This window comes from Delphinus delphis, chromosome 13 (genome assembly GCF_949987515.2).
Source record: "Delphinus delphis chromosome 13, mDelDel1.2, whole genome shotgun sequence".
Lineage (NCBI taxonomy): Eukaryota > Metazoa > Chordata > Mammalia > Artiodactyla > Delphinidae > Delphinus > Delphinus delphis.
This window is the reverse complement of record NC_082695.1, coordinates 23,580,883-23,602,168: the sequence shown is the minus strand read 5'-3', so window position 1 is coordinate 23,602,168 and position 21,286 is coordinate 23,580,883. Positions and strand designations below refer to the sequence as shown.

Below are 21,286 nucleotides of genomic sequence, written 5' to 3'. Positions count from 1 at the left end.
GAGAAAAGTGTACAAATGACCAGGAAGGGACAGGGATGGGGCCCAAGGAAATGGATCACAACACTCCCACCAAGGACGAAGTTCAACCCAGCACTCAAGTACACAAAGGTGAGCACAATCCTCTTCCTTCCTGCTCTGACCGTGTACTCCAAACCAGATGCAGGTCAGATTTTTCTCCTCTGGGTGTGGCAGGTGGCCCCTGAAGTCCTGAGTGTGAAGAAAGTGCTGAGGGGCAGTGTGGGCGATGTGCCTCACTTCTGTTCATTCCTGGGAACCCTCTTCAGCAGTCGGCTTTACTTTCTGAGGCTATCTCTGCTCTGATTATAGTAAAGACAAAACTGTGTATTGAATTAAAGTGATGGTGATCCAGGGGACTCTCCTGACAAGGAGAGTGGCTAGCAAAAAGGGGTGAGGCTTTTATTTGCCCTGCACATGGAAAGAGGTTACACTTTTCCCAGACACTGGCAGCCTTGGAACCAAGGCCCCTGGGGGTCTTCCCTCTCCCTCTGCCCCACAGCAAGGCACCCAGGTCTGTCTCTTCTCCCTCCTCACTCTCACTACACTTCTTTCCCACCTCCAGCCTCATGGTCTTCACCAGCAGGGAGTGGGAGGATAAACAACTCCCCCCAAGTTGCTCCCAGGGAAGTTCAGGTAACTTTGAGAAATGAAAAGTTGAAATGTAAAGGAAGAGAACAGCAGTCTATAGAAATGATAAAACCCAGAGATACCTTTACAACATGGATACAAAGAACATTCCAAAATCGCTTGTGAACTCAAAGGGAGTTCTGGAGGGCAGAAAAGGCCTGCGCAGGGAGAAAGCCTCCTGGGTTTCTAGTACCAGGTCACCTGTCTGCAGTTTGATTACCTGACCATGGCTCGGTCAGTCCTTGAGGCCAGATCCTGCTGACTGACTCACAATCAACTCTCTGGGCCTACAGAAATGAGGACCTGGGCCCTGACAAATACCTTAAGGTCTGGCTCTGCCATCCTGAGGGAACTGGTCTACTGGTCCACGGCCAGATACTCCCAGTGTCACTTCCATGTGCCTCAGACCAAGCCAGTCTTGGACCTCTAATTTCTCCTCTCCCTGAATCATCCTACCTAAAATGGACTGATTAATCTTCCAAAATTATGTTTCTGTCACCTCTGTGCTCAAAAACGAATAGCTCCCTATTGCCTACAAAATAACAGCCAAACCTGGCCCTCAAGAACTAACCACATCTCACCCTACAGCCTTCTCTCCCTACTCCCTTCGCTCCAGGACTCTGCTTTTTCCTGAATACCTTCTGCCCTTGTAACATTCTGCCATTCCTACAACCACCAGCTGTCCCCCACAACCCCACTGCTCCCCATGTTCTCTGTAATTTTGTTGTCCCATTCTGCCAGAAGTGCAGTCTTGTTTCTAAACCCTTAACACATTGTTATTTTCAATTATATCATTTTGCAACCCCTGTGAACTAACCTAAATCTGCACAGTCCAATATGGTAGCCACTAGCCATACGTGGTTATTTAAATTAAAATGAGATAAAACAAAAAATTCAGTTCTTCAGTACTCTAGCCACATTTCAGGTGCCTGATAGCCCCATGTGGCTAGTGGTTACTGTGTTGCACAGTGCAGACAGAGAACATCTCCACGACTGCAGAAAATTCTATTGGACAGTGCTGTTCTCAACAATGATCAGTAAGGGCTGCTAACATCACAAAGAGGGACTACCAGACATTGTGTCTCCTGATATGATGCAACAAGAAGTATACACTACCACTCATGACATAGCCTTACCAAAAAAAAAAAAAAAAAAAAAATCAAGCCTGAATCTGGCCAAGCCTCTAGATTTAACAACCAATTTACAGGAAATATAAGAGTGAGAAGAGTTTGTTAATACCACAGTGATGCAAATAGCAAAAGTGAAGTTGTAGGAAACTGAACAGGACAAACTAACTGCAAGGGAAAGAAAAGAGACAGAAGAGGATCCTACAGATGTAACAGACTTAAGAGACATCCAATAGCAACGTATGGATCTAATCTGGATCTCAACTCAAACTGTACAAGAGTTATGAGACAACTAGGAAAATTTGAACAATGATTGGATACATGATATTAAGAAATTACCATCAATTTTTAAAGGTACATAAAAGAGTATCTTGGTTATATTTTTAAAAATCCTTGAGATGCATATTGAAATACTTCATAGGTGAGATATGACTAGAATTTGCTTCAAAACAGTGCAGGTACGGGAAAGGAACAGTGTCAGGGTGGGGATGAAACAAGACTGGACCTGAGTTGATGGCTATTGGGATTGAACAACTGGTACATGGAGGCCTTATTGTCCTGTTCTACTTCTGTGTCTTGTTTCCTTTTCTTACTGGGCTTATGAATTCCTGGAGTTCCCTTACCTTTGCATTTCCTACTATGTCTTGGCACTATTCAATTTGATAACTGTTAGGTCAAAGTTTAAGAGGGAGAAAAGAACTCCTTTCAGACGGATGACCTGTAGCTCTGATGTGCTGGGGAGCCCAAGGCTGGGCCAGGTTTGTAATATCACCATCTTCCATCTCACATTCTGCTGAGAACCTCACGGAACCTTATGGAGCAGCACGCCCCATTACAGGTAGAGGGCTTGGCTGGAGGCCAGCTTGCCTTGTCAAAGAACGTGGGGAGAGATGCTGACACGGAACAACCTGCTTCTCCTCAAGGCTCTTTTTGGCCACAAGCTAAGCTCCAGGGTGGCAGCCCACAACCTTCAGAATTCCATACACTTATAAGGACTGGGTCTGCCTGTCAGACAGGTCACACCTTGGGTGGGGCTGTGTATGAAGCCAGGCCTCCAGCCTATGCTTCTCATTTCTAATTATCCATGGGTGTTTGAAGACTTTCATCCTCAATCTTCGCGGAGGCCAGGCCAGTCCTCAACCCATTCCCCCCCACTCCCCTGACACAGTAAGTCCACAGCTCACAGTTATGTAAAACCATTTGTTTAATTCTAAATCAAATCACTTTTACAACTGTGAAAATTAGTGACTGGTCAAGGTGTACACAGTATTATTTTCTGACTGTGGTTGGGACCTGGTCCTAATCCACAAAGGTGGCAGGAGGGGTTGGGGGCCAAGAACATAGAAAACACACACAAAGAAAGGAAAAATGCCTCAGCAGAGGGGTGAGGTGGTGAGCCTGCGGGGGCATTGGGAAGGGGCCTCCCTGTCGGGGCTGGGCCAGCAGTCCCAAGTCGGCTCTCCTGCCCCAGCTCCTGGCAGAGCATGAGTGGGGACCTGCAAGGTTCAAAATCAAAGGGCACATGGCCAACCTGGCTTTGCTAACAGGTTCCTGGGATGCCTTTGCTGGTGGAGCTCTCCTGGGCTCACTCCTCTTCGTTAAAGGGTCAAAGTTATTTGTCTTCCTACCTACAACCCTTCTTTTTTTAACCTTTCTTCTGGAAACCCATTTCTGTTCGATCCATCTGACTGAAGTCCTCTCTCCCATCACTAGGTGGGGCCATTGCACTGAGAAACCAAGGCCCGTCAGACCTGGGATTTCCAGGTGATAAAATGAGCACTTTTGAGTGGGTGCCCAGAGAATCTTTAAAATCCATCAGGCACACCGTAAAGCAGGTGGCTTATTCCTACCAAATGGATTCGGCAAATGAACCACCTATTCAATACTTGTATTTTGTCTGTTTAAACACTGAACTCTGGCACTGAAAGGTAAGAGGGGAAGCGGGGGGTGCAATGCAGAGAGGAGAAGGGCTTCCCTCATCTTCCTCAAGGTCTTGGTTTCCACACGCTATGCAGAACCATATCTGGAACAAACACTAGGTGGAGCTTTCAACCACTTGTTGGCTATTGCTGCGGGTAAACTCAGGAGCAGTGTGGACTGGTGAAGTGACAGAGAGGCCCTCAGAGTAAGTCCATCTCCCCCTACCCTAAGGGTCTCCTGGAAGAGCCTGGATTTCTAGGAAGATGCCAGACTGGCAGAGCGAGAACCATTCCACCAGGTGAACTGTTCTCCTGCTGGCAACACACTCCCTCAGTCAAATTCGGAAGAAGCAGCTTGTGAAGTTGAAAAACAAATCAAGGGCTTGGGAAGAATGACTTCCCTGAAAGTTTCCAGGGGAAGACTTCCACAGGCAGACCACATCCTATCTTTGTGCTGAGGCTCGCTGGGCTCTGCGCCCGGCTTTACAAACCACCAGGGGTTGCCTGCTCTGGAGTAGCATGCTTCTCTGGTTTTAGCACACACACAAGAGGTCTTCAAACCATACCAAAATCAGAGTCACATGCTGGGTCTCCCCTTTCCCTGCCTCTTCTTTAAGGACAATTTGGCTTCTGAGGTCTGGTCTTCAACATGCAGCTGGGGTGACTCAACAAGGCTCCCAGTTTCCTTTGTGGGGTCTGGGAAAGGATGCACCTGGAGCTTCTGCGGCCTTAGGGACAAGGCTGCTTGTTCAGTCGTTCCTGCATCTGAGCTCCGAATCCCACCTGAGTCCCAACTGCAGGTCTTTCCTAACATGCAGTCCGTCCTGGCTTCAACAGTAACCTAGAATGGGTACCCTCTGGCAGGGAGGCAGATGTGCATAGTTTTGGGGGAAAACTGATGGGAAACCACATGTCTCTGGGGATAATCTACGCCAGGAAACCAGGAGGTCATTCAAGCCACTCTGGAGCCAAAGACATTGAGCACAGCCCAGAGGCAACAGATCTTTGGGTCCCTGGTGAATTCATGAATTGACTCCAGCTCCAGCTGCGGCAATTATGATCTTAATAGGACAGCAATTTCTTGCATCTCTGCTGAAGAGGAAATAGGACAGAATAGCACTGTGATCTGGAAGGGGAACCTCTCTATACGAGGAGTCCCACTGACTTCAGAGGCCACTTACCAAGGGGTATTTAAAGAGATGTAAAAAAGTTTCCATATTTGGTTCGTCCCTTTGTTTTTTTAATATTAAATTCAGGTGAAATTGTACTGACAATTCCTCTTCTCCTGCCTCTTTCCTGTGCAGAGTCAGGACCTGCTGAGCTGGCTGGGACAGGATTTCACGGTGTAACCCATAAGAGATGACTCAATGCCAAGGCCTGAGGTGTTTACAGCAGTGGCCTCACTCCAGGGTCCTCAACAACTGGTCTTGAGTCCCAAAGCTCTGATGGAGAAGCAAAACTCCTTGATGTGTCACTGACCCCACTGATTCCAGAGGTCAGGATTAGCCAGGAAGCCAAACATCAAGAGTGGGGGTGGCATGTCACCAGTCCAGAGGCCCTGCATGGATGTAGGCCGGGAGCCCAGCATTAGGCAATCAATAGCCAGAACATGATCACCAGGGCCACAAACAGGAACAGGCGTGACAGGAACTGCTCGTCCACGTACTGGGGCGTTCCGGGGACAGCTGGAGGGACAGGAGGGAGGAGGGAGGCTGTGAGAATGCTGCAGCTGCACACCCTGCCCACTGGAGTCAGAAGTCGAGAGCATCAACCTTCATCTCTTTACAACAGAATCCTGCACACTAAAAATATTTCCAAACCCCAAATAATATTAGGCAAAACAAAATTCAAATTATAAAAATTTAACAATGAGGACAAAGTCTCCAATTCGTCCTAAGAGGGTTTTGTCTCCAGGTGCAAATAAACCAGGAAAGTCTTGGAGGGAAAAATAAAAGCTACTATTTGTTAAGCATCTTGTGTGTGCTGTTGTGTATACACATTATTGCCTGTTGGGCATTATTATCCCATTCTGTGTAAAAAGAAACTGAAGCACAGGTATGAGGTGACCTGCCTAAGATCTCAAGGTTCATGAGCTGGCGGAGAGCCCACAGTTGTGCTCTCAGCCTCTCCACACACTGCCTCTCGAGTCATGGAGTTTCTAGATTCTGGCACTGATGAGTCAAGAGGGGTCTCAGGGAGCCCCGCGTGAGGTGCCTTCCTTTTCCAGACACGAGAACTAGAGCCCAGAGAGGCAAAAACGACCTGTCTCCCTCAATCCATAGCAAACTAGGGGCAGAAGTGGGCTGAGAACCTGGGTCTCCACTCTTCTCTGCTTTGAGAAAAGCTACTCCATAGAGCTCCTTGTCCTGACTGTGGGGCAAGGAGAGTTAAGAGAAACTACATCCCAGATGGGCAAACTGTACCAAACACACACAACAAGGGAAAACTGTCTGAGTGTGCCAAGGGGATAAAGAGAGTTCACAGCCTGGCTGTGAACTCTCTTTACCTGGGGAACCCGGGTGAGCCCTGGACCAGGATGGATGGAAATAAACTAGCAGGCAGGTGCATGCTCCTTCCACGGGGCCCTGTCCCTCCTTCAGAGCAGAGCACGCCTGGCCCTTTGGGGTCTCTTTCCTCTGATAAAACAGCATGCGAACAGAGGAGAAACTTTTGAGGCAGATGAGGTAAGGAAGGGCAGTCCCAAGATCGCTTGGTGCTATATTACGCCCCAGTTAGGCACGCTGATGGAATCAAGCAGGCCGGCAGTCAACAAAGACTTACCGATTGTCTGCTATGTGCCAAGCACCTGGGTCCGGGGGCAGGGGACAAATGGATGGCTCAGGAGAGGTTACTGTCCCTAGAGCCTAAGCTCCTGGCCAGGAGCCACGCACTGGTCCCTTCTGTACCTCACACTGTGCCCAGCACACGAGGCCCCATTGAGTGCAAGCAGAGCTCAACCGCCTTCAGCAGCTCTGCAGCTCCATGGTCAGGATCTGGGCCTGGGCATCAGATTGCGATAGAGCCCAGGCCACCTACCTCACTGCCCTGCCCTACACCAACTGCAGCCAGCACTCTCAAGTTGGCTGGAGGGAGAAAGGTAGAAGCAGGTGGCAGACCTAGGTATGGTTCCCAAAGGGCTGGGGCTTAGGACCAGCCCTACGTGTGTCCTGAGGGAAGCTGGCCAGAGATGCCAGAAAATAGGGAGGCCCAGACTCCTTGCAGTCACCTGGCCCCTCCCCACCCCCAATGGTCAAAGTCAGGGGTATATGCCCAGGACTAAGCTTTTACTCAGCTGGGTAGAGTATATACTTTTTCATTTTATGGGCATGGGTTATATCTTGGAAAACATTACTAAGCATTTTCTGAATTGTAAAATGGAGTTAACTGCACATCTATCCCACAGACTCATCGTGGGGATCTCAGGTTTATAATGGAAAGCACTCTGAACCTGCTTGTGCCTAATACTTGGTAAGTGTGCAATATCATTACCATGACTACCAGTAATCGGAAAAGAGTTTAGCACATTTTGAAAAGGCTGATTATCCTACATATTGCTGAATTCCTAGGAGTCTTCAAGCAAAATCACCAAGAGAATAGGGTCTTACCTGGAGGAGGCCGCCCATCGTTTATGTTAAATGCTGTGGCAAATATGCCAAAGGGAAATGCCCCAATTCCAAAAGACATCTGGAAGCCACCATCTCCAAATCCAAACCCTTGAAATCCCTGTGTAGAAGAAATGCAATTCAGAACAGGCAGGTTTCTCCTCACCTGTCACACGTTACCTTAGGTGTGGCACCCGCATTTCTTCCCCACCCGCTTTTCCTCCCATCTAGATCTCAAGGCAGAGGAACGCTGGCGGCTCCTCCGCCCTCCTGGTCATCCAGGGGTCCCAGCTAAGGAGCTATGAATGCCAGAAAGGACTGGCTCTGACCCAAAGTAAAACTCTCTGCTGATGCAAGTAAGTGTTCTCAGAGCTCCAGGTTCCTTCCCAGAGTCCCACAGTAGCCAATAAAACTTTCTACATGCTTTATAACAGCCAAAGTGTCAACAACTCTTATACCCAATTACAAGGGAACATAGAACAAGCTACACATTATCTATAAGAGCAAAAAAAGTGGAACTCTAATTGGCCAACAATGGAGGTCATGATCAAAATTTCGATACATTACGCTGACTATGCAGCAACACAGAAAAACTCTTATGACCAAGCTTTCAGACAAAATTGTTTGAACACCATGGTCACAAGTATGTGACAATATGTATGTAGGTGGAAAAGACATGGATAAGTATTTTCCCTAAGATTTTTCTTTTAATATTGTTACAGAGAATTTTAAAAATTCAAAACACTTTCTTTCCTGATTACAAAAGTAATATATGCTTGCTATGAGAAATTAACACATTACAGGAATAAATAACACAGAAAATCAGAGGTCTCCTTGTTCACCCTCCACCTCATAACCCCTCCCTCCAATGACCACTGTCAGCAGTTTGGTATCATCCTCAGCCTTTTTTCCCTATAATGTTGGGTTGGCCAAAAAGTTCATTCAGATTTTCCCATAAGATGGTGGAAACGAACTTTTTGGCCAGCCCAATATGTTCTACACTGCATCATCTTTCACATGAAAAGATTCGGAAGGAATCATAATATTGTGAATAGGTTAACTCCTATTTTCTAAGTGCCAACTCTGTGCTGGGCACTGTGCTAAGCACTAGTACACTCAAATCGCATTTAATTCTTACATTAGGATCACCCACATTTACAGATGACCAAACCAAGGCTCAGAGAGGTGAAATAACTTGACCAAGGTCACACAGCTGGTAAGGGGTAGAGTTTAGATCTGGAACTAGATCAGTATGGTCCGAAAACCCATGCTCTTAATTACTGTGAACATCTTAAAAAAATTCCTCTTCTCCTCTGCATCCCTGGGTAGATCCTTAGAACAACTGATTAAAAAATAATTAAAGAAAAGAAAAATTATTGGGCTAACTGCTCTCCACGAAGAGCTGATAGGCCTTCATTTGTGAGTCTCTTGCAAATCATGCAAGTGGCTGCTCCCTATCCCTACTGAGCATAGCCTGGCACCCAGCTCCAAACTTCTTGACGGGCAGCACTACCTATAAAGCCTAACAGCTATTAAGAGGGCAGACCTACAGGGAAGGAAAACTGGTTTCCATCTCCTCAGTGCAGAAAAGCCTCCAACTAAGAGCTAGCCTGGTTGAGTCTGAGGGCTCCTGAGATCAAGGCTGCCTTACCCAGGAAGGTGCAACTGTTTCATCAGGAACCACCACTTCATTCAGTGCAAATCCGAGGACTGGCCCTCCGGCCTCCCTTCCAGCAACACCTGTACAATCCCACAAGTCCTCACATTTGGTAGGTTTATGTTCCTGGGGCAGAGTAGGCAAAAAACATCACCGGTGGCTGTGGGTGCTTGTAAACGCCAGAGATGTGCACTGGCGTGTACATCTGATGTGCAGTCTTCACAGTCAGGGCCTCTGGCTTCCTGGGGCCTCGGATTCCTGGGTTAGGAGCTAATGCTCCACTGGGAACCAGAGCCTGGGAAGTACATAGTCTTGTCCATTGGACCACTAGGGAAGTCCTCAATAAAGTATTTTTTAATTAAAGTATGCACTTTTTTTTAGACATAATGCTATTTATTGCTAATTTAATAAGACTATAGCGTAAACATAACTTTTATATGCACTCAGAAACCAAAAAAATTGTGTGACTTGCTTTACTGTGATATTTGCTTTATTGTGGCGGTCTGGAACTAAACCTGAAGCATCTCCAAGGTCTGCCTGTGAACTCCATAAGGGCAGGGATCTTTAACTATGTTCACTGATATATTACCAGTGCTTAGAATGAGGCCCAGCACACAGAGGGCACTAAATATAGAAAGAATAAAATCTTAAAAGAGAGTTACAAAACAGGAGCCAAATATTGTAAAAATAAAAATATATGTATACACAAACATCTATCTATAAAACACACACACACAAATAGATCTATAAAATTTGTGTGGGTATAGATAATCATAGAAAAATAGAAAAGAAAATAGACCAATGTGTTTCCATTGGTTATCTCTGGATGGTGTGATTATAAGTTATTTTCTCCCCTCTTTTCCTTTCTGTATTTTGCAAATTTTCCTTTACTTTTATAATCAAGGAGAAAAAATGTAGGGCCGAGAGGGAAACTTCTAAAGCCATGGGCTCAGTTCTAGAAGCCTTCTCCTAGAATTTTCCTCACCCCTCTGTTCTCCGGTTCTGGCCTCTGTCCTTGAGGACGGGGAGGAGTCTTCTCTCTGAAACAGAAACGGTGTAAAATAAGTCTATTACAAAATGCTTTGACCTGTTCCCTGAGTGGGGGAGCTCTTCACCAACAGGGTCAGGGCCATGGCCCCCTTTCATGCCCGGCACATGAACTTATGCCAAATTAAACCAAATACTAACTCTGTTCTACATGCAATTGCTTTTCCCTAGTGTGTAGAAAACTAGGGAGAAAATCCATTTGTTACAAGATGCTCATCAGACTGCACTCAGCTTATTCTTCTCACAGACAGCCATACCCAGATTGGTTACAACTGTCAGCCAGGCACCTTCCTGGACCTGGGTCACGGATGTCAAAAACCCCAAATCCAAATTCAAACAGAAGATAGCCTGTCAGCAGAGAGGGCTGAGATTCAGGGTCTCTCTGCTCTGCCCCATTACCTTCAGCTTTACCTCCCACTACTCTTGAGCAAATACTTTACACTATTCTTTCTCTCTAGGACCTCTGGGTCCTAGCCCCTTCCATCACTCATCCCACAAATACTGGACTGAGGGCTTGTTATCCATCAGGCGCTAGGCAGGATGTTACCAAGACTGAAGATAGATCCTACTCTTGAGGTGCTCGTGGTTTAAAGGGGGCTACAACCAATCACACTACAGCGTGGAAGGGACTTCTTTAAAAGAGGTGTCAACTAAATGGAGTGGGGGCATGGGTGAAAGCAACTAATGTGGGGAAGAAAGGCCACTTTAAGGAGGAGGTAACTTTAGGGTTGCTCATAAAAGACGGCAGAAGTTAGAGGAGGAGAAGGGGGTTGAGCAGGACTGGAGAGGGCAGAAGAGGCAAATGGACAACAAATACAAAGGCTCATGAAGGTGAAAGCATAAATAAGTCCCTTTAAGAGAAGTCCAATATGTCTGGGTACAGGGTATGCTGGAGTGGGGTGGAAGAAGGTAAGAGACACTGTTGGGAGTTTGGGAAAAGTGTGCGTGGGTGTGTTATATGCACACTCGAGCACCACACCATGAAGGTTCTCAACAGAATGCCTCCATTTCCAGAAATCTCAAACTCCACAAAGCCTCCCAGACCCCCATTTCCTCCCCCCAGACTTTAGACATCACTGCTACAGCACCCACCTCCCACCTCTCACCCTGCAGACTCTCCTGCTGGACACCCTGCTTCCCAGGCTCCTTCACAGCACTCTGCATACTTGCAATGGTGGTGTCTTGTGCGCTGCCTAGCATAGTGCCTGCCCATTGGCAGATGCTCACAGCACATCTGTATCACAGTCCCGCAAATGGCAACCTGGTTGCCCTCCCCTCCTGGCTGACTCCCATCTGGATGCCAAGTGCCTTGAAACGGAGGGTCTGTAAACACTAACTAAAGGGTGGGGTGAGGAGGTGCTGAATAGAAGTGAATTCGTGTCCAAGGGGAGGAGTGTGTGTGAGAGGGGCCCCATGGCCTCACCTGGGGTCCTGCTGCCCAGTGCTGCCCCTGCCATAGAGGGGAATCACCTTGTCGCGGCTGATGCCAGCTTTGCAAACTGGACACACCTGTCTGTTAGGTCTCGTCTCCAACCACTGCAAGCAGGAGAGAAAACCACGTGAATGGCACAAGCCCATCAGGGTGGTCAGTCAGAGCCAGTAGGAGAACTACAGGGACCAGCGCCCTCAAACTGCAAACACCAGCACCAGCAGTGAACACCTCAAGGAACCCAACTCTCTGATTCTTGCTCCTGGCACTCAATAAATATTTACTAGTGGTGAAATCAAAATTGCCTTTAGATGCCATCATTAAATTAAACAGGCTTCTTAATGCTTCGTTCTCTCAGGGGCTTGCCAGCAATACAGCAGGAAAGAACTGCAGGCCTGCAGCTGTGTCAAGAGGTCTGACAGATCCAGTCACAGGTCAGGCTGCAGGTAGAACAAACTTTAAATCTCCATCTTCCCTGACGGATCAATTGTATGACCCTGGCAGTCAGATTTTTCTTTCTGTGTTTCTCATTTTTACAGTATTTCCTCAACAACTACGTGTCTTAGACATCAGCCATCTGGAAATAAGCTGACCATTTTCTGGTGATTTACTATGTGCTAAAGGATAGATTTTTCTTATTATCTAAATTTGTTTAGTGTTTTTTATGTACTTTCAATGATTTTTGCATTCAACTATTTCTTTCAAAATTAAAAACAACAGTCCTGCTTTGGGTTTTTCAGGCCCTTTCACTGGTTGTATTAAAATCATTTTAACTTTCTTAAAAACAAAATTAAAATGATAAAAACATATTACCTTAGTGTCCTTGTAGACATTAAATAAATATTTTATACACACACACACATTCAACATTTATCTGAGAGCATAAATTATATCTTTAGACCCAGTGATATGTAGTTTATCATATGTGAATCTAGGACTTCAGGGCCAAGGAGAAGGCAGCATTTAATGATTTTTATATCCTATTTCCTTTATCTTACTGTCAAAAGCTTGAAAACTTAAGTATTATGTGCTCTTTACAGATTTAGAACAGACATGTTCTAGAGGTTCCACTGGGGTCAGAATGCACCGCCCTGAAATGTAGTGGAAACCCCTCTCACTTTCTCTGCTTCTTTCTCCCATCAAGATTCTGAGGCTTTAGCAGCCTGGAACTTTTCTTCTCCCCTCCACATTTCCAAGCCACCTACAAGTGTGGGGCTCCAATGACAACAACCATGGAGACAGCTGGCAGTGATTATTAACAGCCAATTGTCAGTGCCAGACTCAGCTCTGTCCCACCAAGCAGGCGCCTAGGTCTTGGAGAAAACTTACTAACTAGTTTTCATAATAATAAAAAGCTGGAAAAACAGACTTTTTCCCTCTCATAAAAGCTCTCTGTTGAGACCAAAAAAGTTTCCCCCTTCCTAACATTTTCAAGACCTATAAGGGTAGGGGGGATTGTTGATATGATGGGAGGTGCTTTTTATAGAGGCACAGTCTCAACAATAAAAACCTAACATACGATCACATCCAACCCAATTTACAAATGAGGAAGTGAGACCCAGAGAGGTGTAGCTTGCCAAGGCCACAAAGGCCATCAACAGCAGAGTCAGGAGCATCCCTCCTGGGTACAACACTGACCTCTTGTTTCATCAACTGCCTATCAGTGGGCAGGTGTATAAAGAGGGTTGGGGGGAAAGCAAGCAAATGAGTCCACAAGCAGGGAAGATTGCAGCTTCTGACAGTAGTCTCCTGAGACTAGGGGTGTCCTGTGCAACCACAGCTGATGAAAGACAAAGTAAAATGAAATGCATCTTACCTGATGTAAACATGGCCAACTGCCAGAGTCCCCAAGGCAACCAGTCATCAAGGAGAAAGAGAAAGGGGAAAAGGAAGAAAAATTATTTCATTAACAGAAACACTGGGTAAGGTAGGAAGAGAAAAATGGGAAAACAGGATTGAACTGTGGAGCACTGCAACCCCACTGAGGGTCTGTGGGGATCACTGTTATCAGAAATTAGAAAAGACTGAGCTAAAATCACAGGAAAAATGAAGCAATGGAGACAAGACACCAGTCTCCACCTCCAGGATCCCACTACTTGTGAAGACCCCCAGGTCCCAGACCATCCCAGACCCAGCTTCTCTACAACTTGACCTTTGAGGGGTTATGGCCTCTCAAGGAATCCAATAAAAGTTAAGGATCCTCTGTGCAGATAAATTCACAGGGGCATACTCATGCACATGCACACACGCACTATTTTAGACTCAACTTCAGTGGGTTCACAGCCTCCTCAGGCTCACAGGGAAGGTGTGGATCTAGATCCAGTTTTACAAAATCTTCAGGCTGTCCTCAGCCCTGAGAGCTCTGCTGGCAGGAAGCAGCTTAAAAGTTCAAGTCTACCGTAAAAACATCTTTAGGTAATAGAAAGATGGGGAAGCTGCTTGGCAGAAAGGGCTACCTCCAGCTTAGTGACTTACACTACAGAGATTGCTGCTCAGTTTCGCATTTTACAAATGAGGAAACAAAACTCAGAAACATCAAACGACTTGCCTGCAGCACGAGGACTAAAACAGAAGTCTTCTGACTTCCATTTTACTGTCCCTCTATCACCCAGCACTGGGTGCAAAAAATGACATCTACAGAATTGAAGGAAAAGTTACTCTAACTCCAGATTTAAATTTTTTCTTTCTCTCTACATTCATCCATTCAACTAACAAATATCTACTGCACGCCTACCAAATGCCAGGACAGTGGAAAATGTAGACATGGCTTCTGACGCTCACATAATGTATCTTCTCAACCTGAGTAAAATTTGGACTCAGAGGCTAATTCCTTTCCCAATTACTGAACCACAGTTTAGCCTCACAATCCAGACACACAATCTCCTTGGACATAACAGACACCTGCCGCCAACATTAACCTTGCAATTCCATTCTAAACTGAGCAGAGGTCACTCCAAATCACAGCAGCTCTCCAGTGGCAACTTCCCTCAAAAGCTATGGGGGAGAAGTGGGGGTGCTTTTCCTCTGGGAAAAGTTCCGGATTATAACAATGATGACAGTTACTCCCATTCATTAAACAATGACTGTGTGCTGTGCTGAGCTGTGGCTAAATAGCTTTTCATTTGTCAATGTCACATAATGGTCATCACACTAACCTTTGAGCAACTGCAATTATCTCTGTTTCACAGATAAGGAAACTGGGGTTCAGAGAGGAAAGTAGATTTGCTTAGGGACAAACCACTCAGATTGGAAGCATCTCTTTCATTTTAGAACCTGTGTTCTTTCCAATGGTACCCTGACTGAATTCTTCATTCTTTCAAATCCTGGTTTTATGATACCTCAATCACAAAACTAGAGTATTTCCAATTTCTAGGAGAGGGCTGATGACAACAGTTTTTGTTTATTTTTATTTTTGGCTGCACCTCGCGGCACGTGGAACTTCGCCGATCAGGGATCAAACCCGTGCCCCCTACAATGGAAGCACAGAGTCTTAACCACTGGACCACCAGGGAAGTCCTGATGACAACAGTTTTTGCACAAAACTTCAAAATTAGGGCAAGAGCCTCCAGAAAAAAAAAAAAACACCTCTGCCCCATTCTACTCATTCACCAATAAATTTATCTTTTTCACTGTTGCCAATTTAAACTCCCTGAGATATTATTTAAATGACCCTTTCTTCACACCGCTTCCCTGCTCAAAAATATTCAATAGCTCCATGTTCTACTCAGTTAAATCTGGGTTTGATAGTCTGGCCCAATCCTCCTTTAACAATCTTGTTTCCTAATACTCCCCAGCCCATAATACCCATCCAGAGTGCTGTTAGAGGGATACAGCAGCTTCAGGTCTCAGATGAACCCAGCAGCACATTTGCCTGTCCCTAGAAATTGCCTGCCTTGGGGTGGCACACACTCTTCACCTCACCTAGCTGGCATTCTCATCCCTCTAGTTACCCCAATTTGCCCTTCAAGGTCCAACTCAAAATCAAGAGGGGAAAAAAAAAAATCTCAACATTCACCCAGGTTTTCAGAGCCAGAAGGGGCTTCTGTAACCATCAAGGGTGGAATGGACACTGACTCAGCCCCTTCATTTTGATATATATAAAATATGGTAACAAATATTAGGATCATAGCTCATGTAACATTTACTATGTGCTACGTGCTCTTCTAAGTCTCTTACATATCCTGAGTCATTTAATGCTCCCAAACAACCCTAAAAAATGAAGCACTATGTGTGGAAGCACCTTGCCCAAGGTTATCCAGGGGGGAAGTGGCAGAGTCAGGATTCAGAGCAAGGCAGTCTGGAGCCAAGTCCTTGCTCAGAACCATCGTGCTGTAACTGCCTCTTGGCTCAGCGCAGCAAGTGGCATGGAGTAGTGCTCACTAAATGGTGAGTATTGTCACTTTAGAAATGGGGATAGGGAGCCCAAGGTGGGGACAGGATCTGCCCAAGTTCACTCAGCTTATCAGCAGCAGAGCTGGGATGAGAACCCAGGTCTCCTGCCTTTGTACCTGAGTGTATCAGGACCCCAAATGGGTGGAAAACCTGCTCCAAAGCTGTCCAGGGCCACAAGCTTTCTAAACATGGCATGTGTCCTCTGGGGCAGTGGAAGGGGTACTGACCAGAAGAGGTGGCCACACAGGCTGATGACGGCGTCCTTGGCTGTGTCCAGGCAGATGTTGCACTCGAAGGTGCTGTCCTGCCCTCCACTCTCACCAGCGCCATTGCTGCTGCCGCTGGGCCCCCCTGCACTAGAGTTCTCAGGAGATGCAGAGGCCGAGGGCCCTTTGCTTGCCATCCTTGGCTGTCAGCAAGCTCTGAGTGAAGATTCTCCCCAGGGAAATCCTGAAAGGCAGAGAGCCCATGACTGCCCATTTCTGCAGGCCACTCCCCCCAGTCTCCATGCCAATACCCCCATATTCTCTCAGGTCTGGAAGTTCAGACTATGACTGAACCCCTGAGTAGACTTCCCAGAGGCTGCAGAGGATGACAGTCGTGGGGCACTGCCCAGAGAGAAACGACTCAGAAACTTCCCATGAACATGGCCCAGAATAGACCACACAAATAACGAACCGCACAAATAGAGAGCAGCCTCCACGGAACAGCTCTCCACAGGAACTAGGACCCTGTCTCACTGTCTTTCCATTCTCCCAGGATAACTGCCCAGGTGATAAATAAATACATGCTCAATCAGAATGAAAGTTCACAGGCTGTCTTCTAACTTTGGACAGCCTCTATGTTGGCGATCGAGTCTGCTCAGGCCAGAAAGTCGTGACCAGTGCACGCCAGAATACAAAGAAAACCCTGTAACCATGAAAGCTTCCCAGGAAGCTAGGAAGGACCAGAAAGGTCATCTGGTCCAACGTCTTCCATACTGTAATCTTTTGCATTTCCCCTTCTGCCAGGTTAGAATACTACATACCTGATTTTGTCTAAATCTATCAACATTTAAGAGGAGGCTTGTATCACTGCTGAAAACAGAAAACCAGTAGTACCTACCATAAGTGAAAGATAAATACAAACATAATGAAGGAAGAGCTTTTATCCCTTAGGAAACTGCAGCCCGAGACCTCTCGGCTGACTGATGAATGTGGAGCTGAGGCTGGGACTCGTGACACAGTTTGTAGTTAAACCACCATTGTACCACCACAGACCAAGCTGGTCACCAAATACTGAAACAGACCACTGTTCACTACCACCTCCAGGTCAAAGAACCCACCAGGAGTTGAACAAGAACGAGCACGAGAACACCACCAAAAGATACTCAGAAATTCTGGGTGCAGAGTAAGAATCTATCAAGAGCCTGATCTGGCCACCCTCACCACCTCAGAGATTCCAAATGGGAAATGCTAGGTGGCTACCAGTCAGAGAATCGGAGGCTTGGATGCTGGTCACAGTTGAGCCTCCACCTTGCTAGCTGGTCTTGGAAACCTCCTCTCTCCTCTCTGGCCACAGTTTTCTCATCTGTAAACTGAGGCACTGGACTCCATGGTCTCCAGGTGCCCCCTTCCAGCTCTGCGGCTGCACCAGGTCATCTCACCTGCTCTCTCCAAAGCAGGCAGCCCCACCACAAGTCTGGGACTCACCAATGGAGCACCAGAAGACCACCCTGATTTCAGCTTCCAAAGTACCAGGAGATAAGGACCAAAAAGCCACAGTCCTTTTAGACCCAGAAGCCTCTCTACACAACAGACTCAGAACTCTAGATTCATGAGCATCCCCCACCACGACAGCAGCTCAGTGACATAAGCAGGGAGAGGAGGCCAGCTCACCACCACTTTTTCACTCAGTTACATCATTTTACATAGTGTCCCAGAAGAGCAGCTGGCTGCCAGCAGCACTGTGCCTTGTTGGCCTCAGTTCCAAAACCTTCCCCATGATCCAGTGCTTCATCCTCTCCATATACATCTGGTCTTGTCTTCGTAGGGTGGAGCCTGCTTGTGAGGGCCACATTATGGCCTTTCTTTGTCATTCCAGCTCAAGCACCCGACACGTTTCTTTTAAAAAATAATAATTTTTTTTTTAAATTAAGGACTATGTGTATAGATGTGGAAAGACAACCATAAGTCAGGTTCACTGATGGATCTTAATGACAGTCCCCTGATATCATGATTTGGAAGCATACAGTAACAACAACAAAGCATCCTCACCCTAAAACATAGCTCTAATCAAGTCTCTAAAACAAATTATCCAGTTACAGAAAATATGGGCATAGATCCATGTATTAAACAACTCCAGGAAGATGCAATCAGCAAATCCAGAATGTGGGACTTTCTATGGGACAAATAATCAAAATTCTCCAAAAAATAAACAGCATGGGTGGGGTGTGGAGTTACAAATTGAGACTTGAGACATACCAACCACTGGCAGTATGTGGATCTCACTGGAACCAGATTCACACAATCCAACTGGAAAAGACATTTGTGAGATGAATGACAAAAACTGATTTAGCCTGGGTATTAGTTTATATTAAAGAATTACTGTTAGATTTATTGGGTATGATAGTGGCATATTTAAAATTTTTTCATCTGTTATATATGTATGCTTAAGTATTTATGAAGGAATGATAAGATGTTTGGGATCTGCTTTAAAATACCCCAGGGGGAAAAGTGAAAGTAAAGAGAAAAGAAACAAGAACAAGGAAGTTGATAGTTGTTGGAGCTGGATGATGAATGGAGGTTCATTCCATCAGTTTATTTTTGTGTGCTTGAAAATTTTCCATTATAAAAGATACTTTTCAAAAAGGTCAGGTTGCAGAACAGTATGTGTATGAATTTATTTAGGTGAGAATAAAGTACACAAATGAGTATATATTTTGCAAAGAAGATGTCTACAAGGCACACACTAAACTATCAACAGTTATTTTTGGGATTGGGAGGGCTGGGGAACTTTGAATTTTATATTCCTATCCTGTTTCAGTGTTTTATGACAAGCAGATAGATATTACTTTTACAATAACATTTTTGAAAAAGTAAACTGTAAAATGTATGTACAATATTACATTTGTTACAACAATAATGAATATAAATATTAGAAAATGTCTTTAAAAATGTGGAAGGGCTTCCCTGGTGGCGCAGTGGTTGAGAGTCCGCCTGCCAATGCAGGGGACACGGGTTCGTGCCCCGGTCCAGGAAGATCCCACATGCCGTGGAGCGGCTGGGCCCGTGAGCCATGGCCACTGAGCCCGCACGTCCGGAGCCTGTGCTCCGCAATGGGAGAGGCCACAACAGTGAGAGGCCCGCGTACCACAAAAAAAAAAAAAAAAAAAAAAAAAAAAAATGTGGAAGAACATACCAAACTATTAATGGTGATTATCTCTGTACTATCTCTGGGGGCTCAGAGGTCCTCCTTGTTTATAAAGCTGACATTTTTACCTGTATTAATTCTAAAATCAGACAAAAGAATAACAGTACATTTAAAAACTTTTTCCCCTGATGTTCTAGTTCTCCCCAATCCTGAAAGGTTCTGTATTGAAATCCTGGCTCCACCACTGACTAGCCATGTAGCTCTGGGAAATCCCTTAATGGCCTGAGTATCTTTTCTCACCTGAAAAATGAGAATGTCATACCTCCTACAGGGCTGCTAAGGTGGCCATATGCGATAACACAGTGACCTGGAGGACCCACCAAGGTAGGAGGGGGCCACTGCTGCAGGGGAGATGCACATACATGCACTTACCCTGGTTCACTGCCCTCTCCACTCACTGGCCCAACAAGGCTCTGCACAGTGCATTCTCCTACACACAGGCCTAAGGGGACAATCAGGGTCATGGTAGGTGTCAGGGTAGGAATGGCCAGGGGACAGTAATAGGTCAACTCAGAGTTTGCAGGGAATAGCAGTCATGCATCAGGCCAGGCACTGGGACAGGCCTGCAGGTCCCAACTCTAGGCAGACCATATCACTCTCATTCTAATTCTTAGCAGACTGACCACGTGGTCCCTACCGAGCTCTAGAGCTTCATCCTGGTAGGCACGCAAATATTTTCTGAGTGGGTGGGTGCAGGCATGTGTGACTGGTTTTGGTCAACTCCCAGGCCGGCTGCTCATATAACCTCTCTTTTACATATCCTGGGCCCTGTCACTGGAGCCTCCTCTCCTCACCTCCTACCTTCCCTCACACACAGGAACCTCACCACGCCAGGGCAGCAAGGCAGAAATGAGCAGCCTTCCCTGGGGACTGTCCACTGAGCACCTACAGAACAACAAAATGTGGACACAGCCTCATGGGCCCAGTAGGACTGGGACACTGCCCTAGAGAACAGAGGGCCCTAGTCGGCTCAGAAACTGGACAGAGTAGAAAGGAAGCTGGCCCTGAGCCTATGTGAGCTGCCATCCTGTTAAAAGCTCTCCTGCTCCCCGTAGGGCCTATAGATTTGGACCTGACCACACAGTAGCCTTCTTGTGGCTGGTTCTGTGCCCCTGTCCCTACCCTGACCATTCTTCACTCCTGAGCTGAATTCACTTTCTAGTTTTCAAAGCACATTCACACCTACTACCACTTCTGACCCTCACTCCATTTTACAGAGGACATCAGGCCAGGGATGTTAGAGGACTTACCCAAGGCCAGGCCATCATACATGTAATTCTGTGCCCAATTCAGACTTTCCAACACATCAACACTCTTTTCACTCTTACCTGTTACCCCTTTAACATGCAGCTTTACAAAATTAAATACCTGGTCTTTGTTTTCCCTCAAATTCACAGTGCAATGCTCTTAACTTCTGTGTTCTTTGAAGTGAGTGCAAAGCAAACTCACCACTCATCCATTTATGCGTGAAACCAAAGGATCTCTAGTACCAACTACAATTGACGCCTAGTGCTACCAACTGGGGTGAAGTGGGTAAAAAAGAGCAAGACCACATTGAACCCCTGGAGTCTAGAATAGGAGCTAATTATAAGAATCCTTAACAAGGAGCTCCATCAAACTTGCCTGTTTTTCCTAAACAAGGCACCCTCCCAGAGATCTGGTTCCTAGACCACCTCGGTGTTTTAAATAGGACCTGTAACTGGCTACAGCCTAAGAATCTATATTTTTAAATAAGTGTCCCACCTTCCACTCCAGAAGATTCTCTGATGAAGAGTTTTGGAAAATCAGCTCTTAAGGGGAGACTCTACCAAGCACAAAGCAATACAGCACAGCACAGAGTTTGGGAGGGACAGTAACCATAGGTCTTGTCCTTCAGAATACCCAACCCCCAACTATAGCCCACAGGGACTATGAAGAGGTCAGATAAACTTGGGGGGTGGGGGACAAGTCTGCTGAGATCTCAGACCACCCAGCACCTGGTCCATCTGGGACAAAGCTGATCATTTATAAAACAAGTTCACAGCTTGTTTTGAAAAACATCCCTAAAGTTGAGATGT

General features: G+C 46.1%; 1 protein-coding gene across 3 annotated transcripts in view; it reads right to left on the bottom strand.

The window, feature by feature from the left end:
* Positions 1–2,958: 2,958 nt before the first annotated feature.
* Positions 2,959–21,286, bottom strand: part of RNF185 (ring finger protein 185) — a 28,332-nt gene continuing 10,004 nt past the window's right edge. For 2 of the 3 annotated variants that reach the window (XM_060028383.1, XM_060028384.1), the window contains exons 2-8: positions 16,046–16,268; positions 13,243–13,261; positions 11,421–11,533; positions 9,936–9,990; positions 8,945–9,076; positions 7,297–7,414; positions 2,959–5,376 (exon numbers count right to left, since the gene is read on the bottom strand). In XM_060028383.1, coding sequence (XP_059884366.1) covers positions 5,279–5,376; positions 7,297–7,414; positions 8,945–9,076; positions 9,936–9,990; positions 11,421–11,533; positions 13,243–13,261; positions 16,046–16,221 — 711 coding nt within the window. In that variant the 5' untranslated portion in view covers positions 16,222–16,268 and the 3' untranslated portion in view covers positions 2,959–5,278. The remainder of the gene's footprint in view (positions 5,377–7,296; positions 7,415–8,944; positions 9,077–9,935; positions 9,991–11,420; positions 11,534–13,242; positions 13,262–16,045; positions 16,269–21,286) is intronic. The other variant, XM_060028386.1, reaches the window with a different exon arrangement.